General features: G+C 39.6%; 1 protein-coding gene across 1 annotated transcript in view; it reads right to left on the minus strand.

Moving 5' to 3' along the window:
* Positions 1-13,229, minus strand: part of LOC309657932 (granzyme A) — a 41,568-nt gene that overhangs the window by 10,271 nt on the left and 18,068 nt on the right. The window contains exon 1 of the mRNA XM_082455970.1: positions 1-13,229. This exon is cut by the window's right edge and continues 18,068 nt beyond it. Within this exon, the coding sequence (XP_082312096.1) occupies positions 1-61 (61 nt within the window). The 5' untranslated portion in view covers positions 62-13,229.

The raw sequence follows: 13,229 nt of genomic DNA on the forward strand, positions 1-13,229 counted from the left end.
CTCCAGGAATTAGAAGGAGACACATGCCAGTGGGAAAAGAGAAAGGGAAAGGAATTTTCATGGCTTCTGTTACTCACATATGAAGACTATTTAGTTTCAGGTACTGACTTAGTAACTAATATATAATGAAACACAAAGGATGTGGGTTTTTTCTTTTTATCTTTCTCTGCTATGTGGCTAAAGAGTTTGGTATTTTATTACTGGAAAACATAGCTTTATTTTAGAGATGGTGTGGTTACTTATTTGTTTCACATTTCCTTCAGGGTTAGACCTTTCCTACCTTAAAGGGTAAATATGAAGCCATGGGGACTGTTTCATTTTTATTTATTATTATTATTTTTTAATACATCTTTATTGGAGCATAATTGCCTCACAATAACGTGTTACTTTCTGTTGCACAACAAAGCAAATCAGCCATGGGGACTGTTTTAAATTCAGATCATTAAATAGAAAATTGCTCTTCTTTGGCAACTTTTTCACTTTCTAATATGAGTTTATTTTAAAAAGCTGAGAATTCAAGTCTATATAAGAAATTATTTTGAAATAGCATCTTTAAACCTATTGTAGTGGGGGAAAGGACAGATATTTGATGCATTCATTGTTGAGATTGCTGGGTAATCATCAAGGGAAAACTGAAGTTAGATTCTTAAAGCACACTATTCAACTATAAAAGCACTAAATGAAGATACAGATATTCACACACATACAGAAATGAGAAAGGGACTTTGAGATATGACGTCAAAGGCAGAATTTGTAAAAGACTGATAGATTCAATGATGAAAAATTGAAGCTTCTGTACCTTAACACAGCAAATACAAAGCCAAATTGCAAACATTTTCAATCTACGTGACACAAATGGATATTTTTATAAAGCAATAAGAAAAGATGAACACCTGAAAAGAAAAATGGTCAGAGAATTTGAACAAGTAATTTACAAAAGAAGAAATAAAAGTGGCTCCTATATTCCTAACCTATGGAGGAATGCATAATCACATAGCACAAGTTATCTGTAATAAAAATGCAATTTAAAACATTTAGGTACTATTTTTGCCTGTCAAATTACTAAAAATTAAAAAACACACAAAAAATACTCTCTGTTGTTGGAAATTCTCATGTGTTGATGGTATTTCAAACTGCTGCTATCTTTCTGGAAGGCAATACCTATGAAAGGGTTGTTAAATTTTGCATGATCTTTGACCCAACAAGTCATGTTTATGATTCATAATTTAAAAAATTGTGAAATTTAGCAATAAGGAGTTCCATTGCATTATTGTTCTTAATGAGAAAAAGTTGAAAATAATCTAAATGCCCCCAAGTAAGGAATTAGGTAAGCATATTAGTTTCCCATTGCTGCTGTAACTAATTACTGCAGACTTAGTGGCTTAGAACAATACAAATTTATTATTTTACAGTTCTGTAGGTCAGAAGTCCAATGTGGGTCTCCCTGGGCTAAAACCAAGGTACTAGCAGGGCTGCATTCCTTTCTGGAGGTTCTAAGGGAAAATCTATTTCCTTGCCTTTTCCAGCTTCTAAAGAGTGCCAGCATTCCTTGGCTTTTGGCCCCCTTCCAGCTTCAAAGGCATCAATAGCCGGTGGAGTCTTTCTCATTCTGACACTGACTTTCCTTCTGCCTGCTACTTCCATATTTAAGGACTCCTGTAATTACATTGGGCTCACTCTGATAATCTCCCTATTTTAATACAAGCTGATTAGCAACCTTAATTTCATCTACAACCTCATTTCCTCTTTGCCTAGTAAACTAAGATTCATAGACTCTAGAGATTAGGATGTGGGCAGCTTTGGATGGGTGGGAGCATTATTCTGCATGTCATAGTAAGTAAATTATTATTCATTTGTACAACCATTCTGTGCAACCATTAAATAGCATGGAAAGTGATCACAAAAATGTTGCTGTATCAGACACCTCTTGTGTGTCACCACAGATCCCCTTGGCCTCATGTAATCCATGGACCTTGGGACTTCCCTGGTGGTCCAGTGGCTAAGACTCCATGCTCCCAATACAGGGGGCCCAGGTTTGATCCCTGGTCAGGGAACTAGATCCCTCATGCATGCTGCAACTAAAGATCCTGCATGCTGCAACTGAAGATCCTGCATGACGCAACTAAGACCTGGTGCAGCCAAATAAATAAATAAATAGATAAATAAATATTTTAAAAAATCCATAGACCTTGGCCACTTGTTCTTCTCCACCTACTCTGTGGAGACCAATTCTGCATGGCCTTGTACCACCTTGGGCACCACCTGACAGCACCTTGCCTCATGCCTGCATGATACAGCTTTTGCCTCCCACCACTGGACTCCACTGCTGCTGCTGAGATCTAGGGTATGATGCAGAAATGTAGGGGAATTCAAGCCTTTTGGGGAAATCTATTGATTAGCAGGAGATGGAATCTAGTTGATAAATAAGCTATTCTTTGAAGCACTAGTACTTAGAGTTCTTGGAAGATAGTCTGAGCAATCAGTTGTGCCTGATGCCAAGAGGTTTCCTGTTCAGCCATGCACCTTTGTATTGTGCTTCTCCTCAACACTCCTCTTTTCTCCCTTCACACCACCTGCTACCCCCTTCTCAAGTATTCTGATCTCTAAGAAAGTGGCAGAACTTAACTTCTCCCCTCCGGGAACTCAGGCTGACAGTTGGGAGTGGCACTAGGAGTTGGGAGTAACCTTGTAAATTAGACCCACAAAGTAGGATTTGGAGTGGAATGACTCACTGAACTGAAACACTGGGGACTCCTTTGGTGGTGGTAAGTGGGGAGAGTGGAGGGGCAGTGGGCTTTTTTGCTTCTCCTGCCCTGGGATGTGGGATCTGGGCAGCCTGTCCCCTGCCTCCCAGTGAAGAAGGACACGTGTGGGAATGGGATTTCCCTGAAGTAGGGCAGGTGGGAAAGGGGTAATTGTAACTTCTTTGATTTTCTGAACTTTGAACTTAGAGTAAACTTTGAGTGAACTCTTAGAGTGAGAAGAGACTTTTATGAGGTTCCCACCAAATCTTTCTGGTTATAATTCGGTTATTTAGATGTGGTCTAGGGTCAGAGGTTTCTATGTGGTGAGTTTTCTAGGTAATGAAGCTACAGACTATTTTCCTCCCCCAGTCCCCAACCCCCAGCTTTGCGTCTCATGTCACCCCACTAGATCACTCACAACCTCACTGTTGCTGCATCTACTGCGACCACTGGGACAGTCCCCTTCATTTCATTTTTTTTAAACCACTTTATTGAGATATAATTTATATATCATGCAATTCACCCATTTAAAATGTACAATTCAATGGTTCTTGATATGTAGCTATTAATTCTTAAAATTGTGGTTATATATATATATATATCATAAAAGTTGCCATTTAACCATTTAAAATATACAATTCAGTGGCATTAATTATATTCACAATGTTATGCATGTATTACCACTGTCTATTTTCAAAACTTTTTAGCCATCTTAAACAGAAACTTTGTAATCATTAAGCAATAACTCCCCATTTCCCTCTCCTTCCAGCCTCCAGCAGCTTCTAATCTACGCTCTGTCTCTATGAAATTGCCTATTCTTAATATTTCATGTAAATGAAGTCTTATAATATTTGTCCTTTTGTTTGTATTATTTCACTTAGCATAATGTCTTCAAGGTTATTTCAGTTGTAGCAAGTATCAGAATTTCATTCCTTGTTATGGCTGAATAATATTTCATTGTACTTATATGCCACATTTTGTTTATCCATTCATTGACTGATTGACTTTTGGGTTGTCTCCACCTTTTGGCTATTGCGCATAATGCTGCAATGAACATTGGTGTAAAAATATCTGTTTGAATCCCTGCTTTTTGGTTATATACCTAGGAGTAGAACTGCTCGGTTGTATGGTAATCTATGTTAAGCTTTTTGAGGAATCCCTTTATTTGACAACTTTAGATCCTAGCTTCCTGTTACTTTCTCTACTCCTACTTATGCCTTAATTCTTGGGACTTTCAATATACAAGTAGTTGATCCTTGCAGCACTCTAGCTGCAGACTTCTGGTTTCTGTTTAGGATGTAGAAAGTTGGAAAGAGTGCTAATTCCATGTTTATAACAAAGAAAAATCTGGATAGTCTACAAAATCATAATTTTTCTTTAATTTCTTAGACTTGAGGCTGCAGGTCAAACAAGTAGGCTGAAATCTAAGGGAAGACAGGTACCTCCAGGGAGGACCTGCTTACCTGGAGAAAGGCATGATCGGAAGAGGTGCTGGACATCATAGAAGCTGATCGGAAGAGTTCGGGTAAGTTTTAAAATGAATCTCTAAGGGCTGAGTGTGACTTAGCATGAGAATATAGCGCCCCTGGGAGCTACAGACATAAGGAGAATTGACACTAGGTAGCAGGCTTTTCTCCATGGACCTCACCAGGAGACAGCTGGGGGCAAGGCAGTGACGGCAAGGAGCCTCCCCTTTGGTGCAGGGGACAAGAGCAGCCACCTCTGCAGGAAGGGCACGAAGCTCTGCCAGGATGCTTTACCCCTACCTTCTTCACAGAGCAAAAGCCCTAAGTTTCTGAGGAAAGGGCAGAAAATACTCTCACCCTCAGGGTCAAGGTGAAGACACATTGTAGCTAGAAGAAGGGAAAAGAAAAAACCAACCCTCTGCTTCTGAGGGAGAGGCAGGAAAAGAGCCTCTGCCACTAGGGCAGAGATAGGATCACTGAGATGGTCCCACACCTGAGACTAAGGTACACAGTGCCTGCCTAGGACTGGGCCTGAATATGGATAACAGAAAATGTCTCCCCACTTCCCACCCCAAGGATAGCAAGAACTGAGTAACAAATAACAATAGTCTACTACTAGTTGGAGGCAAAAATGAGGGGAGAAAATATCTTTGAGGTTTAGGGACATAGGCAAAGCCTAAGGCTGAAGTGGAACAGAACATTGAGAAATGCTCTCTGGAGACCCAAACCCAGCCAGAAGTACGAGGTAACGCCAGAGACATTTCTAGCCTGAGGTGTCCTGAGGGTACCTGTAGCAACAATAAATGCAAACCCAGATCAACTCCTCACTAGATTGGCTCAATTCCTCACAGTAGAGGCCTAGAAAAAGAAGAGTTATTCACATATCCAGACATGAAACTGTTTACCTCAGTGTTAGTAAACACTGCAAATTATGAGACCCACAAAGAAGCAAAGAAAACAGCACACAGTCAAGAGACAAAGCAATCAACAGAATCGCACTCAGATATGACTTGGAGATTAGAGTTATCAGAAAGAGAATTGAAATTATTATAATTATTATGTTAAAGTCTCTAGTGGAAAAGATGGACAACTGTATGACCATAGAAAGGCTATCAGCAGAGAGATGGAAACGAAGAAGGGACCAAATAGAAATGCTGGAAATGAAAAATATGATGAAAGACTAATCACTTTGATGGGCTCATTAGGAGACTTTACTCAGCTGAGAAAATAGGGAACTTAAAGATAGGTCAATCAAAATTGTCTAAACTGAAGCACAAAGAGAAAAATGAAAAAAGAAACAAATTAACCCAGAGCAGGCCATGAAAGACCTGTGGGACAATATCAAACTAACAGTCATGTAATTGGAATCCAAATAAGAAGAGAGGCAAGGCTGCAGAAGAAATACTTGAAGAGGTAATTAATAGGATGAGACTTAACCCTGGAGAAGGCATGAAAGTCTTTGCACTTTTCTTTGTTAGTCTGAGCCTACATTTGCAATCTGATTCTTTGTTTCACTGATCTGGACTATGTGGACCCACTTAACCCTGAAATATCCATTCACTTATTCATGTAATTTAAGATACGTATAAAGTACCTACCATGAGCTAGATCTGAGAGTTACTGTCTGAATGGATCTCATGGCCTAAATAGAGACTTAGAAACACTAATGTCCAGTGCTGTGGTCAGTGAGAAGAGCAGGGTTTTGGAAACGAGAGAGCCCTGCCTCTAAATCCTGGCCCTGTCATTTAACATCCACATCCTTTCTGAGCACAGAGGTACCTAGCTTATTGGGCTGTTGAAAGGACTGCTGTAAAGTAATGGTTCTCGCTCTGAGATACTTAGTCTGGGGTGATCCCAGGCATTTCTCCCAAAGTTTCCCAGGTGATTATAAAGCAGTAGTCGGGGTGGAGAAGTGCTGGGGTAAAGTGTTACCTGGCACATAGACGGCACTCAGCAATGTTGGTGCACCTCCTGGACTAACCTGGAATCACCTGCAGTTCACATTCCTGGCCAGATGCAGCCCAGAGGGCAAGGCTGATTTCTTCTTTATTGTGACGGGTGGGGAATGGATGGAGTCAGAAGGAAGAAAGTCTGCTGCCAGTGAGTCAGAGACTGACTGGGCTGTAGCTGCCTGAGACTTGCTTCCCAGGAACATAGCGGGTTAGAACTTTATAATCCCTCCTCCCCAGCCGCTCTCAGCACCTAGAGACCAAGGACTTTAGTTCAAGGCAACACAATTCCGCAGTTTACTCTTGGCCAGAGCATAGGTAGCGTTTTCCTCTTGTTTCTCCGAAATTTAATCCAGTCTTTCCTCTCCCTCAAAACAACCAGATGCCTGTTCTATGTTTTGTGAAAACACATACTTTAGATGATGGTATAAGATGGTATAAGTCTACCTTTCATTAAGAATTTGCCTGCCAATGCAGGGGACCTGGGTTCGAGCCCTGGTCCGGGAAGATCCCACCTGCCGCGGAGCAACTAAACCCGTGCACCACAACTACTGAGCCTGCGCTCTAGAGGCCGTGAGCCACAACTACTGGAGCCCGCGCGCCTAGAGACGTGCTCCGCAACAAGAGAAGCCACTGCAGTGAGATGCCCGTGCACCACAATGAAGAGTAGCCTGCGCTCGCCGCAACCAGAGAAAACCCGAGTACAGCAATGAAGACCCAACATAGCCAAAAAAAAAAACAAAAAAAAAACTAATCCTTTAAAAAAAAAAAATCTTCCTTTCAAAAGTCTTTGAATTGGCAAAATTTGATAATTAACTGGTAATGGGGGCTGGGTGATAGATATGTAGGGATTCATATATATTATTCTTTATACTTTTGGACATTACAAAATAAAGTCCTTGTCAGCTTTCCTGTGCTTTCTGTATTATTTGTACATTTGACAGAAGAGTGACCTTTTAGTATATTCTTGACATTCATAGGGAGAGGTATTGTTGAACTTGGCCAGTTTACCAAATATCCCGTATCAACAGTCCAGAAGAATTTGGCTAATTATGAGTTATAATGTAAAAAAATCTTTAAACTCCTTTTTAGTGTATTTTAAATGTTTATTCTGTTTTTATTTGGATTTTTTGAGTTTTTTATTGATAGTCCGTGAGATAGCTGATCTTTTATTTTTGGTCTGGGTGAATTTGAAGAGATGTATAGTATACTTGACTTTTTATAGCTTCATAGAGAGCAATATAGACTCAGTTTTGTGGCCATAAACTGAACCACAACTTGAAAGCACAGCTGTTGGGCAGGGAGTGGTAGCTCCCTAGCTGTTTGAGTTAGACACGCCCCATCCTACTAGAGTAAATGTTCAGAGGATGAAAACCACATTGATGTTGGAGGAGAATAGAGCTAGTTATTGGGGCGCTCCTGTGGGCACTAAGTAATTTGAGTTATTGTTTTTGCTTTGTCCACCAGGCCACTTTATTAGATCAGATTAAATTATCTCTCAAGAAGGTGTTTGAGGGTAAATGGAGAATGAGATCTCTTTATCTTCTTAACTGACATCTGGAAAGGGATGGGATTGGGGTCCCAGGGTGCCCTGGGGCAGTGGGATGTGGGGTGAGGTGTAGGGGGATGGTGTGGAGTGAAAGTGTGTGTATATGTATGTGTGTGCTGTAAGCTGACCAATTATGAAAACAAAGGCTTCATTAGGATGTGTTTAGTTGAAATGAAGAATTTCAACTAAGCTGAGAAAATAATGAAAGAGGTAGTTTTACTAAGATGTTAAATAGGAATATCTCCAGAGTGGCACCATTTGTTGTTGTTATGAAAGAGGAATTGTTTATTCTTAATCTACAGTTGAGGAAACTGAAGTTCAGGAGGGTAAATAACTTGACCAAAGTTGCACCATTAATAGCTGATAAATCAGAATTTGAGCCCAGTACTGCCTGACCCAAAAACTGACCAATGCCCTTAAAGTTTGATGAGTCATTGGATCAGAGACTTGATAAGACACTTGCCCATCTAAGGTTCTGTTCCTAATACTGCGCCTTTTGTCCATCTATATCCCTTTTGTAAAGGATCTTACTGTTTTTGAAACCTCCAAATGAGAGGGGCTTTTGGCCCCTTTGCCAGCCTGTGTCCTCCTGAAGACCACTCATGTACGAGCTAAATTTCCTGCCTATGTACTCGCAGGACTTGTCCAGCTGACCTAGAGCAAGGTGACTCCCCCAGTCTTCCACTCTTCTCAAACCGTACGAAGAACATGGGTGGAAGGAGAGGCTCTAGGCTCTGCAGATCCACCCCAGACTTTGCAGTGACTCCTGAAGGATTTAGTCACAGACTTTCTTCAGGCCAGATGCTCTCCCCAGAAGGAAGTCCAGCTTCATCTCTAATTTGGTGGCAACATTTTTAAAGAGTAAGATGGAACAGCAGTTATCATATAGCTGAGCTACAAGAAAGAACTAATCTTCTTTAATAATAACTAACATACAAGTAGAAGACAGCCACTGTGATTATCTCTTGCAGTTTTCTCAACTATCCACTTTATACATGGGGAAACTGATGAGTAGGGAGGTTAAATAACACAGCTCACTGACTGTGCACCTGGAATGCAAATCCAGGCTGTCTCCAGAGCCCATTCCGTTAATCACTGCGCAATAGCAATGTCTGTGTAACAGTGATGTCTGAAACTATCTCCTTAAAATGAGGGAGCTGGTCAACCCAAGTCAGCCTGGGTTTACAAAGGGTGGAAAGCTGCAGAAAATCTGGATCTTCGCCCTGACTCTCTCAGTGCCCTGTGGATTGCCCCCACTCTAATCCATTTATTTACTTCGCAGCTACAGTTTCTGTCTCTTTCGTGGGAGGATAGTTAGACATGAAGTCCTGGCACTGCCTCAGAGACTAGGTGAATGACTTGCAAAATTTGTTTGCAGAATGTCATCTTGGACAAATACATACCAATCTATAATTTCTTTGTCACCATTTTCCACAAAGTGTGGGAATCTATGAGGAAGTTTGGAGGGGACCTTGGGGCTCAGGGGAGCAGGGAGAACCTCTGGTGGTGACTGGCTGGACAGCTGCCCAGGGGCCTGCGAGTAGCCTGACTTTCTGCTTCTTGGGGTAACTCCCCAACAGTTTGGCATATAGGAGAGTTTCCATACAGCGACTTGATTCCTGGGCCTAGTTAGAGCTGAGTGACAACACACTGGGTAGGACAACAGCTGTTTTATTTATTTTTTAACATCTTTATTGTAGGATAATTGCTTTACATTGTTGTGTTAGTTGCTGCTGTATAACAAAGTGAATCAGCTATACATATACATATATCCCCATATCCCCTTCCTCTTGCGTCTCCCTCCCACCCTCCTTATCCCACCCCTCTAGGTGGTCAAAAATCACTGAGCTGATCTCCCTGTGCTATGCGGCTGCTTCCCACTAGCTATCTATTTTACATTTGGTAGTGTATATATGTCCATGCCAATCTCTCACTTCATCTCAGCTTACACTTCCCAATTCCCATGTCCTCAAGTCCATTCTCTACGTCTGTGTCTTTACACCTGTCCTGCCCCTAGGTTCTTCAGAACCATTTTTTCTTTTCTTTTTTTTAGATTCCATATATATGTGTTAGCATACAGTATTTGTTTTTCTCTTTCTGACTTACTTCACTCTGTATGACAGACTCTAGGTCTATCCACCTCACTACAAACAACTCAATTTCGTTTCTTTTTATGGCTGAGTAATATTCTATTGTATATATGTTCCACATCTTCTTTATCCATTCATCTGTCGATGGACACTTAGGTTGCTTCCATGTCCTGGCTATTGTAAATAGAGCTGCAATGAACATTGTGGTACATGACTCTTTTTGAATTATGGTTTTCTCAGTGTATATGCCCAGTAGTGGGATTACTGGGTCATATGGTAGTTCTATTTTTAGTTTCTTAAGGAACCTCCATACTGTTTTCCATAGTGGCTGTATCAATTTATATTCCCACCAACAGTGCAAGAGGGTTCCCTTTTCTCCACACCCTCTCCAGCATTTATTGTTTGTAGATTTTTTGATGATGGCCATTCTAACTGGTGTGAGGTGATACCTCGTTGTAGTTTTGATTTGCATTTCTCTAATGATTAGTGATGTTGAGCATCCTTTCATGTGTTTGTTGGCAATCTGTATATCTTCTTTGGAGAAATGTCTATTTAGGTCTTCTGCCCATTTTTGGATTGGGTTGTTTGTCTTTTTGATATTGAGCTGCATGAGCTGCTTGTAAATTTTGGAGATTAATCCTTTCTCAGTTGCTTCATTTGAAATATTTTCTCCCATTCTGAGGGTTGTCTTTTCGTCTTGTTTATGGTTTCCTTTGCTGGGCAAAAGCTTTTAAGTTTCATTAGGTCCCATTTGTTTATTTTTGTTTTTATTTCCATTTCTTTAGGAGGTGGGTCAAAAACGATCTTGCTGTGATTTATGTCATAGAGTGTTCTGCCTATGTTTTCCTCTAAGAGTTTTATAGTCTCTGACCTTACATTTAGGTCTTTAGTCCATTTTGAGTTGTATGGTATTAGGGAGTGTTCTAATTTCATTCTTTTACATGTAGCTGTCCAGTTTTCCCAGCACCACTTATTAAAGAGGCTGTCTTTTCTTCATTGTATATTCTTGCCTCCTTTATCAAGGATAAGGTGACCATATGTGTGTGGGTTTATCTCTGGGGTTTCTATCCTGTTCCTTTGATCTATATTTCTGTTTTTGTGCCAGTACCATACTGTCTTGATTACTGTGGCTTTGTAGTATAGTCTGAAGTCAGGGAGCCTGATTCCTCCAGCTCCGTTTTTTTTTCTCAAGATTGCTTTGGCTTTTTGGGGTCTTTTGTGTTTCCATACAAATTGTGAAATTTTCTGTTCTAGTTCTGTGAAAAATGCCATTGGTAGTTTGATAGGGATTGCACTGAATCTGTAGATTGCTTTGGGTAGTATAGTCATTTTCACAATGTTGATTCTTCCAATCCAAGAACATGGTATATCTCTTATCTGTTTGTATCGTCTTTAATTTCTTTCATCAGTGTCTTATAGTTCTCTGCATACAGGTCTTTTGTCTCCTTGGGTACATTTATTCCTAGGTATTTTATTCTTTTTGTTGCAATGCTAAATGGGAGTGTTTCCTTAATTTCTCTTTCAGATATTTCATCATTAGTGTATAGGAATGCAAGAGATTTCTGTGCATTAATTTTGTATCCTGCTACTGTACCAAATTCATTGATTAGCTCTAGCAGTTTTCTGGTAGCATCTATAGGATTCTTTATGTATAGTATCATGTCATCTGCAAACCGTGACAGTTTTACTTCTTCTTTTCCAATTTGGATTCCTTTTATTTCTTTTTCATCTCTGATTGCTGTCACTAAAACTTCCAAAACAATGTTGAATAATAGTGATGAGAGTGGGCAACCTTGTCTTTTTCCTGATATTAGTGGAAATGGTTTCAGTTTTTCACCATTGAGAATGAGGTTGTCTATGGGTTTGTCATATATGGCCTTTATTATGTTGAGGTAAGTTCCCTCTATGCCTACTTTCTGGAGAGTTTTTATCATAAATGGGTGTTGAATTTTGTCAAAAGCTTTTTCTGCATCTATTGAGATTATCATATGGTTTTTATCCTTCAGTTTGTTAATATGGTGTATCACATTGACTGATTTGTATATATTGAAGAATCCCCGTATTCCTGGGTAAACCCCACTTGATCATGGTGTATGATCCTTTTAATGTGCTGCTGGATTCTGTTTGCTAGTATTTTGTTGAGGAGTTTTGCATCTATGTTCATCAGTGCTATTGGTCTGTAGTTTTATTTTTTTGTGACATCTTTGTCTAGTTTTGGTATCAGGATGATGGTGGCCTTGTAGAACGAGTTGGGGAGTGTTCCTCCCTCTGCTGTATTTTGGAAGACTGTGAGTAGGATAGGTGTTATCTCTTTAAATGTTTGCTAGAATTCGCCTGTGAAGCCGTCTGGTGCTGGGCTTTTGTTTGTTGGAATATTTTTAATCACAATTTCAATTTCAGTGCTTGTGATTGGTCGGTTTATATTTTCTATTTCTTCCTGGTTCAGTCTCGGAAGGTTGTGCTTTTCTAAGAATTTGTCCATTTCTTCCAGGTTGTCCATTTTATTGGCATATAGTTGCTTGTAGTAATCTCTCATGATCCTTTGTTTTTCTGCAGTGTCAGTTGTTACTTCTCCTTTTTCATTTCTAATTCTGTTGATGTGAGTCTTCTCCCTTTTATTCTTGATGAGTCTGGCTAATGGTTTATCAGTTTTGTTTATCTTCTCAAAGCACCAGCTTTTATTTTATTGATCTTTGCTATTGTTTCCTTCATTTATTTTTTATTTATTTCTGATCTGATCTTCATGATTCCTTTCCTTCTGCTAACTTTGGGGTTTTTTTTGTTCTTCTTTCTCTAACTGTTTTAGGTGTAAGGTTAGGTTGTTTATTTGAGATGTTTCTTGCTTCTTGAGGTAGGATTGTATTGCTGTAAACTTCCCTCTTAGAACTGCTTTTGCTGCATCCCATAGGTTTTGGGTCATTGTGTTTACATTGTCATTTGTTTCTAGGTATTTTTTGATTTCCTCTATGATTTCTTCAGTGATCTCTTGGTTATTTAGTAGTGTATTGTTTAGCCTGCATGTATTTGTATTTTTTACAGATTTTTTTCCTGTAATTGATATCTAGTCTTATAGTCTTATGGTCAGAAAAGATACTTGATACAATTTCAATTTTCTTAAATTTATCAAGGCTTGATTTGTGACCCAAGATATGATCTATCCTGGAGAATGTTCCATGAGCACTTGAGAAGAATGTGTATTCTGTTGTTTTTGGATGGAATGTCCTATAAATATCAATTAAGTCCATCTTGTTTAATGTATCATTTAAATTTTGTGTTTCCTTATTTATTTTCATTTTGGATGATCTGTCTATTGGTGAAAGTGGGGTGTTAAAGTCCCCTACTATGATTGTGCTACTCTCGATTTCCCCTTTTATGGCTTAAATGGTTAGCATTTGCCTTATGTATTGTGGTGCTCCTATGCTGGCTGCATA

The sequence above is a fragment of the Balaenoptera physalus genome, assembly GCF_965194825.1.
Source record: "Balaenoptera physalus genome assembly, chromosome: 3".
NCBI classification, from domain to species: Eukaryota; Metazoa; Chordata; class Mammalia; order Artiodactyla; family Balaenopteridae; genus Balaenoptera; species Balaenoptera physalus.